General features: G+C 38.0%; 1 protein-coding gene across 1 annotated transcript; it reads right to left on the reverse strand.

Moving 5' to 3' along the window:
• Positions 1 to 1,206: 1,206 nt before the first annotated feature.
• On the reverse strand, positions 1,207 to 14,104 carry LOC126700315 (ATP-dependent zinc metalloprotease FTSH 11, chloroplastic/mitochondrial). Its single transcript, XM_050398397.1, has 17 exons — positions 13,204 to 14,104; positions 11,251 to 11,404; positions 9,672 to 9,764; positions 8,961 to 9,046; positions 8,714 to 8,837; positions 8,054 to 8,173; positions 7,638 to 7,688; positions 6,677 to 6,738; positions 5,657 to 5,714; positions 5,022 to 5,147; positions 4,867 to 4,947; positions 4,615 to 4,744; positions 4,325 to 4,473; positions 2,997 to 3,278; positions 2,610 to 2,699; positions 2,470 to 2,523; positions 1,207 to 1,719 (listed from the first exon to the last, which is right to left on the reverse strand). Exons 1-17 carry the CDS (start codon positions 13,920 to 13,922, stop codon positions 1,564 to 1,566), a joined length of 2,535 nt encoding a protein of 844 aa, XP_050254354.1. The 5' UTR covers positions 13,923 to 14,104; the 3' UTR covers positions 1,207 to 1,563.
• Positions 14,105 to 21,038: the final 6,934 nt, after the last annotated feature.

Raw genomic sequence — 21,038 nt, forward strand, 5'->3', positions numbered from 1 at the left:
TAGTTCAAATGGTAGTTCCCAATAGTTCAAGGATTTAGGTATAAAAATTTGCAATGAAGAAAGTTTCGGAGTTCTGCCAAGAAAAAAGAAAAGAAAAAAAACTCTAATTATATCTTGAACTCAACTTTGGTGGTTTCAACAATGAGATTAAGGGTTTTAAGTGATAGTTCAGTGATAATGGCATCCTTTATGGTTTCTCATGTATGTGATTTGAACCCCACCTCTCCTTCCCCACTATCTACATATTAAACAAAGAAAAAATATTACTATATGGAATGTCATTGTTTTATATCACTTTATTAAATGGTATTTTTTTTTTTTTTTTCATAGTTTATGTACTTCCCAAACAGCCTAAATCTTGCTCTTACTATAGCAAAAGATTTATGTACTTCCCAAACAACCTCAAGCTTGCTCTTACCATAGCAAAAGATTAGAGTAAAATATATGCACTCAAAAATTTGTAACTTCCTGATTTGATAAGTTGTGATTTCATTGAACTAATAAGTTATGATTTATACAATACTACTTTCACATTAATTTATTACTAACACCACTTTTATTAACAGTGAAAACCATTTTTTGTTGATTGTTATTACATTCAAACAACTTTCATCGGCTTCATTTCATCTCAACAGCTCTTAATGCTAATGAATCAGTCTGAGATATTTTAAACAAGTAATGCTGAAGGACTTTAGTATCCGACTCAACCACATTTCGTACCTCTGGCATGAGTTGTCATAGGATTTATGACAATGGATGCTCAAAAACACATACATAACGGGACACCTGTATATAGGAAAAAGGATCTTGTGTTTCCCGTTGCTTGTAGCGAAAACAAAGGATACCCTCTCTGTAAATAGGATTTGGTGGCCATTCCCTCTATCAAATCAATGTGCCAAAAGCATCAATTTCCTACCTTTAGATGTAAGTTGATCTTAATGCCATACCAAAAGAGTAATACTAAGACTGAACAACTTTGACAACAATTAAGAATACAGGTTTTCATTGTTTCTCATATAAAGTCCACTATTGATGTCATTTTATCATATACCATTCAAAACTTGTTATCTTGACAATTGTGAAATATTTTGTAAAAATTGTTGCAACTCTAGACTCACTGATATCAAAAAATTTGCAGCCTCTAAATGGAAAGAATGGGCACCATGCTGAACAGAGAACTCTCAACAAAGTACAATACAGTTCCTGTGATCCCAAATAATTGAATTTCCTTCAAAATTATACCCAAAATGGGGTAAAAGTTATACAAGATATCTATCACCTTTATTGTCCGTGGGGGTAAAGGTTACAGGGTAAAAGTTACAGGACTTCTCAAAATAATACAAGATATCTAACACCTTTATTGTCCGAGAGCAGAGGCCAGATGGTTGCTTCATTTATGCATCTGGGCGTCTATGAATAGACTTCCAATAACAACTTGTGACAAGGAGAGGGTAATTGAGAGTGGCATAAAGAATCCACCTGTGGACCTGTGCTGCTTCAAATAAACTGTACAGAGCCTCTCCCACAGTCAAGTAAACTACAGACAAGAAAGGGAGCCAAATTCTAAACTAATACAAGGTCCGCTTCTTCTTCTTGTACTTCTTGTTGCTCTGGCAACCGTCCTTCGCGGAAAGGAAGAAGAATACGCTTAATTTCTTCAGCACTGAGTGTCTCATACTCTAAAAGTGCGTTTGCCAGTGCATGTAATGCCTTCTCATGCTGAAAAAAGAGTTTTAAGACAGAAAGTTAGCTAGCACTAGAAATTCCTAATTCTGACCTTGAACATCGGTCATATGGTTATTGAACCTAATGGGTAAAGTTAAATGCACACCCAATGGGCCTTGAACCCACAACCTCACCCTCCACCTAACACTAATAAGGTGCCAATTGAGCTAGAAGCTCATTGGCTGCTGAATTGGTATAGACTATGGAATTCTAATTTCATGGTATTTTTGCAAATTTTCTAAAATATTTAATATAGCAACAACGTGTATAGAAAAGTATATTCCAATAATGCCCCTATTCCACCTAATCATTTTCAAGTTTCATTACAATATTAAAAATATATTTTTTCATTTTCTGTTTTTTTTTTTAATTATTATAAAAATAAAAATAAAAACATATGTTCATGGAATACCCCTATTCAAAAAAACTGTATGTTTCAATAATGCCATCATTTTGCTTAATGACAGCTATAATTTCATATGCCTCTCTCTCTCTCTCTCTCTCTCTCTCTCTCTCTCTCTCTCTCTCTTCTATATTTGTTATTTTTAAGAAAATATTGAGAACCTAAAAGCCACAAAAATAATATATTCTTTTTTTTTTAAGTGAAATATCCTTTAGTTTTGCCAAGTGGAAATAAGACAAAATAAGAGTGACCAACAACCTAGGACAGCAGATTTCTCTCTTTTTTTAATTTAAAAATAAAAATAAAAAAGACTGCAAACAAATGAAATCTAATGGACAAACCTTCTTTAGCAAGGCTTTTACACGATCATATGCTTCTCTTAGGAGTTTCACTACCTGCACAACCAATTAGAGAAATTTAGATTAAGAATACACAAACATCATTGTTAAATCACAAGAACCCCAGATTCCAAAAAACATACTTCAGCATCAACACGTGATTGCATTTCTGAACTTGGCCGGTCTTTGATGTGAACTGGCCCGATTGTATCACTCATCCCACAGCTTGATACCTTGCCAAATGAAAGAAGTACACCGCATTGAGTAACTGAAAAGAATAGTTCTCATGTTTGGGACAAATATAACAATCCAAGTCACAATATTTTGATTTATTCTTATTTCCATATCCCATGGGTATGTCACTGGGAATTGACAAGATAATAAAATGTAGTATAAATACTATTAATATAGAACATGAGCCTACTTTAACAACATTTAAAACAATGATGATAGGTTCCATATAATATTGGAAATGATCCCCAGTTCTTGTCAGATATAGATTTTTCAAGGCATTTAAATTAAAATCATACCATATAGTGGGCTAGCTCTGTAGCTGTTTGAAGATCACTACTCGCTCCTGTAGTGACATGATCCTGACCAAAGATAAGCTCTTCAGCTACTCTTCCTCCCATACAAACGTCAAGACGGGCTAATAACTGCTTCTTGCTAACTGATGTCTCATCACTTGATGGAAGCTGGGTGACCATTCCTAAAGCAGATCCACGTGGCATAATTGTTGCCTTGTGTATTGGATGTGCGCCTTCTGTATTGAAGGCAACAATTGCATGGCCACTCTCGTGATATGCAGTGAGCTGAATGAAGTGTAAGGAATATCAGGAAGTATTACCATGCATTTTGGAATTCTAAATTTACAATTCCTAGGAAACTTAGTTTATTCTCCTGCAGATGCAATTCCCTACGTTTGATGCACCCCCCCCCCCCCCTTTCTTTTTTTCCGTCCCCAGAAAAAGAAACAGAAGAAAAAACTTCTGGTCCCAGCTTAGGAAATCCCAGTCAAAAGTCAGCATCTCAAGGATCCCAACCATCTATCAATTCACTTTGTGCATTATACCGCACTTTTTTCCGCACAGCAATTAGATGTCTAATATCATCTGCACAGCCTAGCTGTGATATAAGATACCAGAGATTTCTATACCTGGCCCCCCCATATTTTAAAGTTGTTGGTATGCTAATTGTGATTCACTTAATTCGTGATCACATAGAGATTTGAGGGAGAAAAAAACCAAGGATATACTCAAGAAGGCTCAACTGGATGACCTAATGCACCAATTAATCATAAACATGGCCTTAAGTCAACAAAAAAACTTCCTTGAAAAACAAATAATAGCCCCCTTTCCTTCTGCGTGACTCTCCATTTTCCTCCCAACTCTTCCTTATTATTATTTGAAAGAGAGGTCAAGTTCAAGTTACATTTGGTGTTATTCTTATTAATGTTACATCACTTGTATTTTTTGACAAATCCACTGTTGGATTACATTGTCTCCCTGTACCTTCTATAATAGTAAACTATCAAAATGGTTAGAGAGTAACTATCTAAGTTCATGGATCATATAGTAAATAACATCTATCTGACATAAAAGTCGTCATACATGTTAAGAGCAAATTGAACATGTAATCCAACACTAGGATTTTCAAGTATCAATCCAATCAAAAGCTACCAAGTGATGCAACATTAAGAAAGAGTTACACTAAGTGCAACTTGAACTTTTTATATATATATATATATATATAACCCAAAAGAGTGAACGTGTGATTCTATGGGTATAAGATCGCACTTCAACCATTGAAGCTACAGGTTCAAACCCAACCCTGGATTGCCTCAAAATGAAATGCATACCTTCTTTGACTCGTCTGATATAAACATTGTTTTCCGCTCTGTACCCATTATTATCCTGTCTTTTGCAAATTCCAGCTGAGTAGCTGTTAGTTTTTCTGCACCTTCAACAGCAGCTTTGATGGCAGCAATATTAACCAAGTTTGCAAGATCTGGTAAAGAAGAAAATCAGGGAAAGTTAATTGGCAGGACACTCATATATTTCATTAGAAAAAGCCAAAAACAGTTGTTTAACAGATATTTCACAAATTTGCAGAAAGAACTCCTATTTAACAGAATGACAAGAAACTCACCTGCCCCATTGAATCCTGGTGTACCTCGAGCAATCGCTTTGACATCTACATCATCAGACAATGGTTTATCCTGTAGATAGAGCTCCAATATCTCTTGACGACCTTTTACATCTGGATTTGGAACAACAATCTAAACAGGGGTATTTGTCAGTGTTCTCTCAAAAAGAAGTAAAAAAAAAATTGTAATGGATGAAGAAAGAAAATTTGGAATAGCACTGTAATGGATGAAATTAAGTGATGACCAGAACTTACATGCCTATCAAATCTACCAGGCCTTGTTAAAGCTGGATCAAGAATATCTGGCAAGTTTGTTGCAGCCATCAATATTATGCCCTGCAGAAAAAATGTCACACATATTCAGAAACGTATAAAGCAACTCATTAATAACACAACATGTTTATATGTACCTCATTCTGTTCAAAGCCATCCATTTCGACAAGCAATTGATGCAATGTTTTCTTTGTATGGCCTTCCCATTGTTTTCTTGTGGACCCAACAGCATCTATTTCATCGATGAAAATGATACAAGGAGCCTATGAAAGATGGAATAGGCATATGACACAATCAGAAACACACACACTGAAGCAACAAGTATATATTTGCCTCTTAATGTAGCAACTTATCAATCTAGTACCTAAAGCATGTAATATTTGACAGCTAGAACAATAACAGATGCTATAAGGAATATACTAATAACAAAATGCTATAGTGAATATAAATGTGCCATATGGCACACAAAGGTTTCTCCACCAATTTAAATTACTTTCAGGTTCCTGTTGTGATTTTAGTTCTTGGTATGTTAAATGTTCCAGTATTATTTACAGAATTCTCAGGATGTAGTTTCCAAATTTCTCTCCACATTTTCATGTTGCACAGTTGTGACCACCTTCAATACGAAAAATTGTGATTGAAAAGCTACATCTTTATCTTCCATTTATATATCATGATTTCTAGTATGTTTATAAAATCATCAACCCCAAACATGCCTGCATGCACACTCTCACATTATTGTCACCAAAGAATGCCTCAAAAACCAACACACCTTTTTCTTAGCAGCTTGGAATAAGGATCTTACACGCCGAGCACCAACACCAACAAACCTGCCATATAGAAAGTACATCAAATTAGCATCCTACCACTCAAGTAATTCCAAGATCCCCAGGCAATACAGTTCACTCCAAAGCATACCCACAGGATCCTATCCTTCAAATCACAAATTTTAATGCAAAGCACAACTAGGGAAAACAGTACATTGTAGTCAAATATACATAATGAATTATCGATACCAAGTATTATCAGTACCACATTTTCAATATCAAAAGAAAGTTGGCAAGGCAACTTAACAGCCAAAAGAGTTTAGTAATATTTAAAGAGTTATAATATACAGATTTAAGGTCATCCCGCTTGAAAGTAAAGTTCTATCATGCCACCCAGCCCAATCATGAAACCACTCAGAGACAGGGCTCCAACCATTTTTCATTTTTTAGGTCTCATGACAAAAATAGGCAGAAAAGAAGATGCACAGTCCTCATATAGTTATATAAGGGACATGTATTACACAGATGGAAGTTTAACACACGTTGCAAATATGAAGAGAAGCAAGTATCCCTTTCAAAGCAGATGAGAAATTTTCTCAGAAGGGCATGAGATTCTATAAAAAAGATAGGAAGGCAAAAAAAGAAGAAGAAATGAGGTGGACAGCAAAGCCTTGTGCATGAAAAAGTGAAATACAGCCCATAAAAGCCCTCCTTTCTCTGGATTACTCATACAAAACAGCATCATGATGCCTCCAAAAGGATAAATTCAATACTTGCCCAGCAGACAAAAAAAGTATAAAAGGAGAAAAATGGGAAATCTATTGCCACATCAAATGGTAACAGGCATTAATTTTCATAAAAACCAATAAAAATAACACCGAACATTATTTCATTATCCTCATAATTTGTGCCAATAGTTCATTAAATACAAATTGACACAGTATAATGTGTTTTATAAGAAAGTTTTTATTTAATATACGACATTTTAAGTTAGCCAAATTTATGTACAGTAAACATTGGCTTACATTTCCTCAAATTCAGATCCAGCTCTATAGAAAAAAGGTACCCCAGCTTCTCCAGCAATAGCCTTCAACAGATAAGGCAAATAGTTATCAGGAAGAATTACAAAATATCACTTAGATTAGATCAAAGGTCTTAATATCAGAAAAATATGGACATATTATTGAAATTTGTTTTTGATTGATAAGTCACACATGCACCTGGTGGGTCCTGAACCCATGACCCCACCATCCACAATGCTTTTACAAGAGGAGGTTCCATTTGAGCTAGAGCTCATTGGCATGAACATCCTATTGAATATCAAAGAAACCAATAGGCAAAAGGAAGATGTGATGGAAGCCCATACACGCACGAAAATAAGTTATAGACATTTACTTCAGTATAAATCCATGTATATAACATAGATGCAGACACCATTACAACAAGGGAAACCAAATTAGAGTACTAGATTTCACACACCATTTGGAGCACCCCACCCCCCACCTCCTCTCTTCTTTTATTTTCATGGAAACAAATTCCAACCAGTATAAACAATTAAACATTTGCTTTTTCTTGTGCGATGTCTGGAAGGCAAAAACTTAAAAAAAAATAAAAAAAACAGAGAACTTTAATTCCACCTGGAGTTTAAATGCACACCAATTTTTCATCAATCATCATTTTAGATAACGCATTTTGTAAATTACTGCCTACTTCCATTCACAGCATCCGAAATTCACTTTTTTTCTAGATAAATTAAATTCACAACTAGTATCTTCATTAAATACATATGCATTGAATCTTACAGTAAAAGCAATAATCTTAAACATCTTAACAAAATGGTAGCTTGCAAACTGTAACACAACACTCAGACAAGATTCTACTGATCATGTGGCCACTCTAACAGACTCTAAGTTCATACACAGATTGGAAAAGGGCTCATCACAAAGAAAATAACCATTTGCAGGATTATAGACACTAAAATCTTACCTTGGCAAGAAGAGTCTTTCCAGTTCCGGGTGCTCCAGTCAAAAGAATTCCCTGCGAATAAGTATGTGTTAGGCTCTGTATTATGAAATTAATCAAGCAAAGATAAACAGAAAAATGCAAGTTACAGATAGATGAAATCAGAAAGATATTACCACTCTTCATGCCAGAGAAGGTGAAGAATGACTACAGAATCAAAGGTTGTAGTTGAAGTAATTAATCTCAAACATTCCACACTCTAGCATATAAAAAATTTCAGGTTTTCTAATAAAACCATAAGCTATTCATATACTTGTGCAATACATGATTCACAAAACTAAACAGAATCAACGTGTTACACTTTATACACAGCAAGGAACACCCGAAGCCTTTTGATGAGCATTCTCAATATCTGTAACATATAGAATATAATAACAAACCTTTGGCAACTTCCCCCCAAGGCGAGTAAATTTAGATGGGTTTTTTAGGTACTCCACTACTTCCTCAAGCTCCTGCTTTGCATCATCACAACCTTTGACATCTTTAAATGTCTTAACATTCTGCAAGAAAACAAATTGGTCAGGGTGATTAAATAATATGCTTCAAATGCAAGCATACAGCAAGTAAAAGATGCAACTCCCAAGTTCCTTCGAAAATAACTCCCATAAAATATTCAAGAAACCATAATTACAAGAACTGAAGAAACACCTTTATCTAAACTATTATTGACAATTTTAGGTGATATCACATCCCTACCTTTCCTTTCAACTTTTTTTTTTTTTGAAAAGTCTTTCAACTAAATAGAGGAACTAGAACTACACATTAAATTCTCCATTTGTTTCTTAACATGATCTAGTAAAAAATTTGAAACAAAATTTTCAGTACTTGACCAAATTTTCTACATTTTCTTCTCCATATTCAATGGCTTCTGTCTCCTGTGTCACCACCCCCCCCCCCCCCCTCCCCCCCCTCCCCCACCCCCCTGTTTTCCTCTCTTTCCTTGGGAAACAGGGGTGGGGACCCAACCTCAAAGAAATACTAAAACAGCCATTCCATGTCAAAGATCACCAATATCAAGAGTACAGATACCAAATATCTACCTTCTCTGGCGTAACTTCTTTATTTAACTCCTTCGGGGAATAGGAAGAACTAGAGCCAACACCTGATGTTCCTATCCCACCCAAGCTCCCAACATATTTTTGAAGTGCAGCAGCACCCAGTATCCTGAAACGAAAATCATGTTTGGAGTGAGTACAACTCAAGTATACAAACAAGCACTAACTACTAGATACTCTGTGTGTGTGTGAAGAGAGAGAGAGAGAGACTTGAGGAACAGAAGGTTCATACCATACTAATCCAAGAGCTATAGTAAATAAGATAGTTGAGATAAGCTCTTGCGTAAAACGTGATTTGTTTGAGACTTTAGGTTCAACCTAGTAGGAAAAACAACTCTTATTAAGTTGAATTTATAATTAAAAGAAGAAAAAAAGTCAGCAAGTATATAATAAATCTCAGACTTTGGCTTTAGTCTCAAATTTGACCTTGAAGTGTCAATTGCATCAGTATCAACCTTATAGTTTCAAATCGTTTCAATCTGGTGAGTCTCATGTTAACTAAAAATAATGGAAGACCACATAAGTTGTACTTGGGACCTATTAGAGCACCACAAAAACACTCCATGTAAATTGAAGTTGGTATTTTGAAGCCGAATGAGCTCACAAATATATCGGTGAGTACAAATGTCAAGAGTTTTTTACCATTCAAATAGGTATTAAGTGCACCTTATCTGAGTTGTCATTACTTTCACTGAGTTTCCAAATTGAAACAATCTTGGAACTATCAAGTAAACATTGATGCAACTGAATTTTAGGATTTAATCTGAACCAAGGTCAAACTCTAGGGTTTTATGATATAATTACCCCCCAAAAAAGAAAAAGAAAAAGAATACACACACACACACATATCAATTTTCAATAGATAATCAAGGTTTATGCTAAAATCAGCCAATGAGGACCATGTCCTGCCAATAAGACTCAAAATTTTTGTATAAAATCTTACCATCACAACATGCAATGGTTGCTTCTCAGATATGCCAGGGTTTAGAAAGGAATCGTCCAAGTTGCCTGACGCCCGCTGCTTCAACTCTTGCAACTACATTTATAAAGTTAATCATTAGTTGAATTTCAATTATGAAAGAGACCGGTTTAAGAGTGGAATGAGGATCTAGATCTGCATTGCAAAACATGGATTAAAACACACAAAAAAAACATAGAACATTCATTTGAGTAGTCTCAAATACAAGATTTGGTATCTCAAAATTCATGTACCATAGTAATTAGCTAATATTGACACTGCAGAATAATCCAAAAATTTCCTTCATTTCTCTTGCATTAACATTATAAAAATTCTTTTTTTTTTTTATAAGTCTATTAACATTATAAAAATTCATAGAACCCATATAATTTTGTAAATGCTAAAAGGTATTTCTTCATGACTGCTCTACGGAACTCATCAACTAAAGAAAAATGTATGGTGGGTTTTTGAAAAGTACTGTGGCAGATTATTATTATTATTATTTTTTTTTTTTTTTGATAAATAAAATTTTCAGCTTTAACATACGACTCTATTGTATTACTGTTATGTTTGTGATGGGCTGGCGAATATATTTTATACAGATACAAATATTTTCAATTATTTATTAATTAACCATTGTAAGCTAAATGTGTGCATTTCATAAACATCAACTATATCCATTTGATATATGAGATCAAGCAAAATAAGTTTTTTTTTTTTTTTTTAATTGGTAAGTTACTTACGCACCCAATGGATTTTGAACCCATGACCTCATCCTCCACCTAGAACTTATAAGGAGAGGAGGTGCTAGTTGAGCCAGAGCTCATTGGCAGTAAGTTTTACATTATCATAGGCTCACACACACATAGTTGGTATTAGACCATTTTATAATTTTCATTATCTTTGTTCTTAGTGATACACTATTTGGTTATATGTTACATCAAATGCATATTACTCCACATATACATAAAATGATTGAATGCTATGTTGCAACTTCTTAATTTATTTTCCATGATGTTGAACATTTCAGTAAGATGAGTTCATTATTTTCAATGCAGAATGCAATATAGGGTGATAAATTATGTGATACCAATCTCCTAACTTCTAAATTATATTAGAAGACACACATATAACTATATAGAATATTTATGCACCCATTTCTTTGCTTGCAACATGCACAATATATTGTTTCCACACACACATGTATATATGTATCCATGCATGTGTATATGAGTGTTTGAATATCCATATGCCAAATGCATTTCTACTATGTATCTCAATGTATTCTTTGATTTCAAGACATACCACATATATGGACCCTTAGAATAATATGAGATAAGATATAAAAAAAGAAAAAATAATTAATAATTAAACTCAATTAAATTTTAAAACCATGACTGGCAAGATTCAAACAAGACAAGATACAACCAATCAAAGACAAACTATCTAGGAACAACCAAATACCAAAACATGACAATTGGAACATTAGCCCAAGGGTAGTCACACACATGCAGCATGAAAGGATATAGAGGGGGGAGGGGGAGAAAAAGAACGGGCTTGATACCAATGTAGGAAGACTAGAAGGCTTTCCAGTCTCCTCATCTGGAAGATATTCGGTGATGGCATTGGTGACGACAAGAGCTCGAAGATATTCTGCAACTCCTCTACTGTCTATTGCATGATCCCTTTGTTCAAAACGCTTAATGACTGATTCTGGACTGATAAATGAGAAGGAATAATAACTTAAAAGAAGAGAGAAAAAAAAAAAAAAAAAAGAAGCCATAATATAGAAAGAAAAAAAAAATGTATTTGTCTTGCTCCTTGGAACTATAATTACACCTCCACTGATCGTGGCAGTACTCAAACAAAGAGGAAATTTACCCTTCTTGTGTGTACACTTGGGGGGGGGGGGGGGGGGGGGGGTAAAAGTTTTTTTTTATGGTAAGCTACACATGCACCCAAAGGGTTTTTAACACATGACCTCACCCTCCACCTAGCATTTGTACGGGGAGGAGGTGTCACTTGAGCTAGAGCTCATTGGCAAAATCTAGAATAAAATAGACATCCCTGGGAAGGATCATATTGGATTACAAAATCTTTAATTTAGCTGATTTACTAATATCATGCACACATCCATGCTGTGTGTATACTCATTTTCTTCTCTCTCTCTCTATCCCCCCCCCCCCCCCCCCCCCCTAATTCTTAGAAATCAAGTGAAAAAGATAAAACATACAAGCATAAAGCTGAATCTAATACAATTAACATTTTGAACCCCACACCTATTATTTTTCCCAACAAACATGGACACACAGATGTATGTCATACTTGAACAAAATCTTTCATTCTCCAAAAACCAAACAACAACAACAAAAACTAAGCCTTAGTCCCAAAATTCTGGGGTTAGCTATGGATCCTCAACAGACTAACCAAGGTTAACCACATGTATTTTATTCCACCTTCCTATTCTATCTGAAATTGTACTCTTTGTTAACTCATAACTGACATGTCATTTCCTACAACCATTATTAATTTCATTTTCTACCACAAAGAAAGAAACCCGTCTTCTTGGCGCATTCACTCCCTAAATGATTTTTCAAGGGAAGACGACAGAACAAAGACCCCTCAAAGTATATATTGTTGCAAAGTCTAGAATAGTATCTCCTGATTCATTCCTTACTCCATATCACTGGCCACCATGAACTCTTTCAAAAACACCATCTATTTTTTCTGACATGACCACTCAAGTCTCCTCCAACAAAAATCTTTTTGAACCAATTCATCCATGTCCTCCCAAAACTTTTACTTAATAGATTCTTCCAACCCTATTTAAGGAGCATATGCACTATGTTGATTGTCTCTTCTCTTAAAAAAAAGTTTATTAATGTAATGTTGTCCCCTATCCTCCTAACCTTAACTACTTCTTTTTTTTTAATTTAAATTTTATCTATGATTTTCCTTTGTTATTAGTAATCCTAGTCTAGGAATGGATTATTTAGAGTCCTAGTCCTTCTAGGAAAGGATTTACCAATAACCTATATAAATACTTTAGTGTAGTCAATAAGATTGATGGTGGGATTTACTTATCAAAAGAAAAAAAAAAAAAATTGATAGTAGGATTGATTTCCTACCAAAGTGTAATTGCTTAGAAAAACCTAAGTGTGACTGACTGACTGTCTAGTGTTTATCTTTCTTTATTTCTTGTTCTATTCATTGTTCAAAACCAAGCAGCCATCAAACATGTTTCAAATTCCATCTTTTCATTACACCCTTAAACATCAAAAAGAACCCTTCAAGACCTCATCCATAACTCTAATTTAGCGCTGAACTCCTAAACATCCTACATCAAAATTGATATCAGAGCCCATTCAAGCTTCAGTCCTACATCAATTCTCTAGTTAATCCTTGCCCATTTTTCACTGCACACCCCAAACCACAATTCCATTCCCTTCCCAACATTTTCCAACAAGTAAACAAATGATGACCCACTAAATAATAACACAAGACTGAATGACCTTACCTGTGCTTATTGAGCTCAGCCAGCAGAGCACTTTGCTTTGCCGGGTCTTTGGGATTTGCATCAGCTTCTGCAATCAACTTCTCCAACCGCTTTTCCTGCTTCCAAAAGGGCCACCAACTTAACCAATCCCACTTCATCATCTTCTCAAAACAATTTCTCGCCTTCACCCACATCCCCATCAACAACACCACCAATGGTATTTTACTCTTTATCAAATTCCCACTCTTCCCCTCCTCACTTTCACTCAAATTCCCACCCTTTCCTTCACTTTCCTCCACTTTCTCGCTCTTTCCCTCGCTACCCACTTCCCCATTCTCCAAACCCACCTCCCCAAACTCACTCTTCATCTCAATTTCATCAACTTCCGAATGCCCAGACTCAGAAACCGAACTATTCCCATTGAAACTCGCGCTCTCGCCATCAAAATCCACGGAATTCGAATCTTTAGCATCGGAAACCGAACTCGCATCCGAAAAATCCAACCTTTCGGAATCGAAACTCGCGCTTTCGGGACGCAATGTGCAAGGAACAACAACACTAATAGTCCGGGGACAAAATCGAGATCTTTGGAAAGTAGGGGAAGTGAAGGTAGAGAGAGAAAGTGGGTTGAAAGAGAGAGAAGAAGAGCAACGCGGAAGATGAAGATGAAAACGCTTGGAAGAAGATAGAGAATGCGAGGGTTTGCAGCAAAGAAAAGCCTGCAGAGTAGTAGCCACCATTGTTGCTAATGCTAGGGTTTATCAGAATCGCTCTGCTTCAGTTTCACTCTCTCTCGAGCCCCAGAGAGAGAGAGAGAGAGAGAGAGAGATTATGAGAGCCACAGAGAGACAGAGAGAGACAGAACCTTATCTTTGGGTATGAAATTGGCGCCGGCTTTGATTGTGAGTTTGAGAATTGACTTGTTTTTTATGTTTTGTGTGGGAACTGAAATAATAAGACTAGATTTTTTAGTAGGTGTGTTTGTTTTGGGTAAAACTTTAATGTTACTTGCTGGTGTTTGTTTTGTTCTTGTTGCCCAAGAATTCTAAAAAAGAAAATCACAATTTTTGTCTCTTCTAACCGCAGCAAATCGTAGTCTAACACATATGATAATTGTGAATGGTAATTAGGAGTTTTTTATTTATTTATTTATTTTTTAAGATATGATATAATTTTATCCTGTAAATTTGTCCATGATGATTACTTTTATCATCAAACAAAGTTATCAATTGGATAAATATGATATAATTTTAGCCTATGACAATATTAATTGATTTTTTTTAATGTAGATAGGATATAATGAATTCACTTATTAAGACAAAAAAAAAAAAAAAAAAAAAAAAGACATGTTTATCTTATGACCTTGTGATATATCCCTAATCTTTTTTTTAGATGTTGGTATATTAAGGCACACTATTGCGTGTCTTATAGTCGAGTTTCAATGCTATTATACTAATCCTTCATTAATTTGGATTCTAATCCCATTTCACTACTTAAAACAAAGAAGAAGAAAAAAGCACCCTATTGTGTGCCTGAATATGTTTCCTTTGTTCCTAATCCTTTCCATAGTACTACATATCTTAAACACGACTCACTAGGGGTTAAGTTTAAATTACACATAGCAAAAAAAAAAAAGTTTTAAATTACATACGCCAAAAGTTTTATGGTTTACTAGCAATACAATTCTCCTTTATAAAGACTAATAATAAATAAAGAGAACATATAAGTACAAATCATTGCTTTTAGAGAGAGAGAGAGAGTTACAAATAATGTTATTCTTCATGGATAAGTTTTTCAAATTCACTGTTGAATTACAATGCCTCATTTTATTCTTGCTTTGTATAAATGTCTCATTTATAAATGATTATATTATATTTTCATATATATTATAAATATATGAACATATGAATTAAAAAGTGAATAATATTCTATTGATATAACGTACAATTTCAAAGAGCAAGAGATGATATAACTTTTGTGGGTAAGCTTTTTTTCCATTAACCATTGGATTACATTTATACATCCAATTTGTATAAATATCTCTGTAAGGACACAAAATCTGTAACGGCCCAGCGACGATGTTGGGCTCACACACGGAAGGTCCCTCACAATAATATTTGTAGAGAGTAGGGTTAAAAAGCCAGCGTTGGATCACAGGATGGCATTTTGGGCCGGACTTTAGATGAACCAACATGAGATAAAGCTTAGGGCTGGATATTCAGGCCCTTCGATCTTGTATTGAGGAGGGACTGGCTCCTCGGATACTGTCCGAGGAGCGGTGGTGTTGTCCCCGATTGCCCGTCGGCGGGTTTTTTAGGTGATGTCCGGCGTATATTCTTCAGACATTCTCTTTCATCAAGTTCTTTTTCAGGAGCTCCCTGGGAGTCCCCTCTTTGGTCACATAACATTCTCTTTTATACTAGCCTACGTTCGTTGTCCCTCGTCCACGTGTAGGGTCGATCTCTCCTGGGCAGATATCTGTCCCATCAGTCTAGTCCAAAAATTGCTGTAGATGATCCATAAAGCCTAAGATCCCGGCTCTATTAGGGGCAGTGTCATGTCAGGGAAGGGTATTAAAGACAACTTCCCCAAGATATTTTCTGATCTTTCTAGCGTACTCGTGTTTCACTCCTACCCCTGAGATTTTGGGCCTGCCGAGGACGAAACCGTCCTCGGCTATGTCTTCGGGCTATTTCTATGTTTCCTAGTTTCGAGCTTGGGCCCTGGCCTCCTTCAGTTTAAAACCTGTGGGCTTCCTATAAGCGTGTGGGCCGGACCCATAAATTATTGGACCCCACATTAGCCCCTCAAAATCCTGCTGTCCGACATCATGGTAGGACAGGTGGATTTTGATGATGTCAAGCCCTTATTGCCGTTCACTTTCTTCGGATCTTGATCAATTCTGGCGACTCTTCCCCTCCACAAGGAACGCACCGGTCTACGAGGCGTTTTTCCTGGATTTACGCACGTTGCCGTTATACTGCGTGATTATCTGCAGCGTGTCTTTAATGCCTTCCCATTTACGAGGCTTCCCAGATGTGACAGTTTTTGATGATGTGGGAGGACGAAGCGGCGCGCTATACTCTGGATTCCCCTGGGGATCTGAGTGCGTCGCGTACCCCCTTCTTCGTTCCCTATATAAAGAGAGAAGAGTGAGGGTGACACTCTCATATCTGAATCCCTCTCGTTCCTCTCAGAATCCACTTCCTCCATCCGGTTACTCCCTATTCCATAATACCTCTCTCATAGTAATCCACCATGAACAGATCCTTCTTTTCCCAGAAATACCATGTCCTGATAAAACTTGAGATGGCTCGGTCGGGGCAAGGATGGCGGAGGCTTAAGATTTGCCTCCCCATTCTTTTAGCCAAAATCCGAAGCAGGGACTCGTCACACCCCATTTCTGGTGTGACTGAGTCGAAAACCTCCCTTGTCATCTCCATCCGCTCTCTCATGAGCATACCTAATATGGCTCCCCTTCTCCCTCTTTTGCTCCTTTTACTTTCTTTTCATTGCTTCCCTCTTCTTCTCCTCCTTCCCGCTCATGTCCTCCATCTTCTTTTTCCCTTGCATTTTTCAGTGACAAGAGCTTGCTGAAGTGCTTCCATGTCTTCTAATTCTTCTTCCTTCTCCTTCATTATTTTTGTATAAGGATCTTCTCCTGATATGAACAGTTCTGAGGCATAGATTTCAGAGAGACTTTGAAGACGAGTTCAGAAGACACTTGATGGTTTACTTATTTGTGTCACGGATGTTGTTACTGTTTTAGCAGCTCAATTTTTTTTGTATAGGCTTGTTTAAGCCCTTCCTTGTATGTTGTAACAGTTTTTCATATTAATAAAAGTGATTGTTACTCTATTTCGTATGTCTTGTCTATATATTTTAACAAATGTGAAAGCGCTGTTCGGCATAGTAGTATAGCATTTGAATCAATAATGACTAAGGCCAAAGTAATCGTTCCTAAAAAGATGTCACGATAACTCTAACAAAAATATTATTCAACATGGCAATCCGAACAGTAAGGAATGAGACTTATCTTAAAATTGGCCGTGATGTGTATTAAATGCTTCGATAAGATGTAAGAAGTAGCTATCCGAGGACGTGCTACCCACCAGATGAATGGCCTCTTTTGGTTGACGATCATTAGGTTGTTCTGCTGTTTTCATGATACGCGAGACTTAACCCTTTCCAGTATTGAAGCCGAGAAATTTCTTCATTCGGGCAGTTGATCTCCCAATGAGCCTGAGTCCGAGGACTTTGTAAAACCTGGGTTTTGTTCTAGACTTATGCGTTTTATCCTATGTACTTGACTTTTTCCCTTTAGGCTTGAGTCCGAGACTTGGGTCTTTATCGGTACTAGGTTTTCCCTTTTTAGCTTGAGTCCGAGGACCATGCAAGCCTTAGGTTCTGTCCGAGACCGATGTCTGAATTAGTACTTGGTTTCCCTTTTAACTTGAGTCCGAGGACCATGCAAACCTTAGGTTCTGTCCAAGACCTATGTCTGTCTTAGTACTTGGTTTTCCCTTTTAGCTTGAGTCTGAGGACCATGCAAGCCTTAGGTTCTGTCCAAGACCAATGTCTGCCTTAGTACTTGGTTTTCCCTTTTAGCTTGAGTCCGAGGACCATGCAAGCCTTAGGTTCTGTCCAAGACCAATGTCTGCATTAGTACTTGGTTTCCCCTTTTAGCTTGAGTCCGAGGACCATGCAAGCCTTAGGTTCTGTCCAAGACCAATATCTGCCTTAGTACTTGGTTTCCCCTTTTAGCTTGAGTCCGAGGACCATGCAAGCCTTAGGTTCTGTCCAAGACCAATGTCTGCATTAGTACTTGGTTTCCCCTTTTAGCTTGAGTCCGAGGACCATGCAAGCCTTAGGTTCTGTCCAAGACTTCGAGTTCGGATTTTCCCTTTCATTGAGTATTTCCCGAGGTGCCAAACAGGGTGTCCGTGGGCCTTCACGCAAAGCGGGCCTGGGTCGCGAATCCAATGAGCCCGCGTATTAAGAGATATTTCTGCAACCTCTGGCCATGCAGTACTTTTCTGACGCCCCAAAGATCGAGGCGCGCCTTTACGAGGCTCCCTCAGTCTTTTGGCTGCAGTTGACGTTGGAAGTTGTGCCAAGACCACTTTGTCTGTAGCGCTCCTTGGGACGCCGCGTGAGTTGACTGCCACTATCTTGTCTTTTCAAATAAATAGGAGGGAGAAAGGGTTGCTTTATGTATACGCCCAGTCTTTTAGTTTTCTCCCACATCACGCTTCCATATCCGGAGTTCTTCCTTTTTTGCATAACATGTTGAAAGTGAGGGTTGGGAAGAAGGAAGTGTCTTCGCCGCAGAAGCGCCGTGCCTTCATGAAGCTTATAACAGTAAGGTATGGGCGCAGGAAGCACAAGTTCAGGAGAGTATTCCATCTCCACCGAGGGAGAACGGCGTCTCTCCCTCTTTTAGCCAAAATCCGAAGCAGGCTCTGTTCATGCCAGCACTTTGGTATGGCAGAAGAAGGGTTTTCCTCCATCAGCGCCTCTGCTTTGCGGCAGGTGTATATTTAGAGAAAGCCCCATCACCTCCAACTCCCTGCACCTTTTCTTCAACGGTGTCAGGTTCAAGTTGGGTCTTTTTGGCTGCCTGAGTTATGGGCATGTAAGGGTGCGGGGGAAGAATAAGGTCTCGGAGCTGTAGCCAACCTTTCCTCCGACATACCTCTTCGGCTTTCTCCAGCTTTCTTGTATTTTTCTTTTTTTTTTTTTTTTTTTTTTTTTTTTTTTTTGTGTAGTAATCTCTGACGTAGGCCGACTCCAGCTTTTCGTTTGTACACTGTACTATTTCTTCATCGTAATAAAAATGGAAATTGATTTACATGTTTTAAGCGTTGATCTAGTGGGCCACACAACTTTGTGAACGAATGTGCTCTATGTATGTGTTGCTTTGAGAATATTTGTAATAAAGCTACTTTGAAGCATAATCTAATCGAATCTCATCTGTCAGCACTATCAAGCATCATACCGATAATTTGTAATAAATCAAACTTAAGAAACTCACCGGGATATCAGTTGGACATTCTGTGATAAGCGTGTGAATGTCGTCCAAGTCTGATGGTTTAATAATAATCCATCCGAGCAGTCGACTGGGAGTTAGGGAGTTCCAATGGCGCTTTTGTGTAGTTGGTTTCCCCCTATGATTCTTTTTAAGTAGTTGGTTTCCCCAGAGGCTTGGGTCCGAGGACCATGCAAGGCCTTGGTTCTGTCCATTACTTGTAAGATATCTTTTTTGTACTTGGTTTCCCCACAGGCTTGGGTCCGAGGACCATGCAGGGCCTTGGTTCTGTCCATTACTTGTAAGATATCTTTTTTGTACTTGGTTTCCCCACAGGCTTGGGTCCGAGGACCATGCAAGGCCTTGGTTCTGTCCATTACTTGTAAGATATCTTTTTTGTACTTGGTTTCCCCACAGGCTTGGGTCCGAGGACCATGCAAGGCCTTGGTTCTGTCCATTACTTGTAAGATATCTTTTTTGTACTTGGTTTCCCCACAGGCTTGGGTCCGAGGACCATGCAAGGCCTTGGTTCTGTCCATTACTTGTAAGATATCTTTTTTGTACTTGGTTTCCCCACAGGCTTGGGTCCGAGGACCATGCAAGGCCTTGGTTCTGTCCATTACTTGTAAGATATCTTTTTTGTACTTGGTTTCCCCACAGGCTTGGGTCCGAGGACCATGCAAGGCCTTGGTTCTGTCCATTACTTGTAAGATATCTTTTTTGTACTTGGTTTCCCCACAGGCTTGGGTCCGAGGACCATGCAAGGCCTTGGTTCTGTCCATTACTTGTAAGATCTCTTTTTTGTACTTGGTTTCCCCACAGGCTTGGGTCCGAGGACCATGCAAGGCCTTGGTTCTGTCCATTACTTGTAAGATATCTTTTTTGTACTTGGTTTCCCCACAGGCTTGGGTCCGAGGACCATGCAAGGCCTTGGTTCTGTCCATTACTTGTAAGATATCTTTTTTGTACTTGGTTTCCCCACAGGCTTGGGTCCGAGGACCATGCAAGGCCTTGGTTCTGTCCATTACTTGTAAGATATCTTTTTTGTACTTGGTTTCCCCACAGGCTTGGGTCCGAGGACCATGCAAGGCCTTGGTTCTGTCCATTACTTGTAAGATCTCTTTTTTGTACTTGGTTTCCCCACAGGCTTGGGTCCGAGGACCATGCAAGGCCTTGGTTCTGTCCATTACTTGTAAGATATCTTTTTTGTACTTGGTTTCCCCACAGGCTTGGGTCCGAGGACCATGCAAGGCCTTGGTTCTGTCCATTACTTGTAAGATATCTTTTTTGTACTTGGTTTCCCCACAGGCTTGGGTCCGAGGACCATGCAAGGCCTTGGTTCTGTCCATTACTTGTAAGATCTCAGCCCCTAGACCATGGCGGGGGGGATTTGGCCTGAAGCCGGGAGCCCCTAGAGCTTTCCGCGCTGTTGACACTGCAGGGCGTAGCCCCTAGCAGAAATTCGGGTCGGAGCATCGACGGCATGTCGCCGGAGACGGAGGGAATTCCACAAACCTCAGCTGGCTAGAGAGTTGACTCAAACACCTCCTACGCCAACGCGCAAGCTTTCCCCACAGACGGCGCCAATTGTAAGGACACAAAATCTGTAACGGCCCAGCGACGATGTTGGGCTCGCACACGGAAGGTCCCTCACAATAATATTTGTAGAGAGTGGGGTTAAAAAGCCAGCGTTGGATCACAGGATGGCATTTTGGGCCGGACTTTAGATGAACCAACATGAGATAAAGCTTAGGGCTGGATATTCAGGCCCTTCGATCTTGTATTGAGGAGGGACTGGCTCCTCGGATACTGTCCGAGGAGCGGTGGT

The sequence above is a fragment of the Quercus robur genome, chromosome 9 (genome assembly GCF_932294415.1).
Source record: "Quercus robur chromosome 9, dhQueRobu3.1, whole genome shotgun sequence".
NCBI lineage: Eukaryota > Viridiplantae > Streptophyta > Magnoliopsida > Fagales > Fagaceae > Quercus > Quercus robur.

Excerpts from the sequence above, each read along its gene's own strand:
- LOC126700315 (XM_050398397.1), bottom strand. The coding sequence starts at position 13,922 with ATGGTGGCTACTACTCTGCAGGCTTTTCTTTGCTGCAAACCCTCGCAT. Across the intron at positions 11,405-13,203 it reads GCTGAGCTCAATAAGCACAG|TCCAGAATCAGTCATTAAGC; the intron begins GTAAGGTCATTC and ends CTCATTTATCAG. Across the intron at positions 7,689-8,053 it reads TTGGGGGGAAGTTGCCAAAG|GGAATTCTTTTGACTGGAGC; the intron begins GTTTGTTATTAT and ends ACTTATTCGCAG.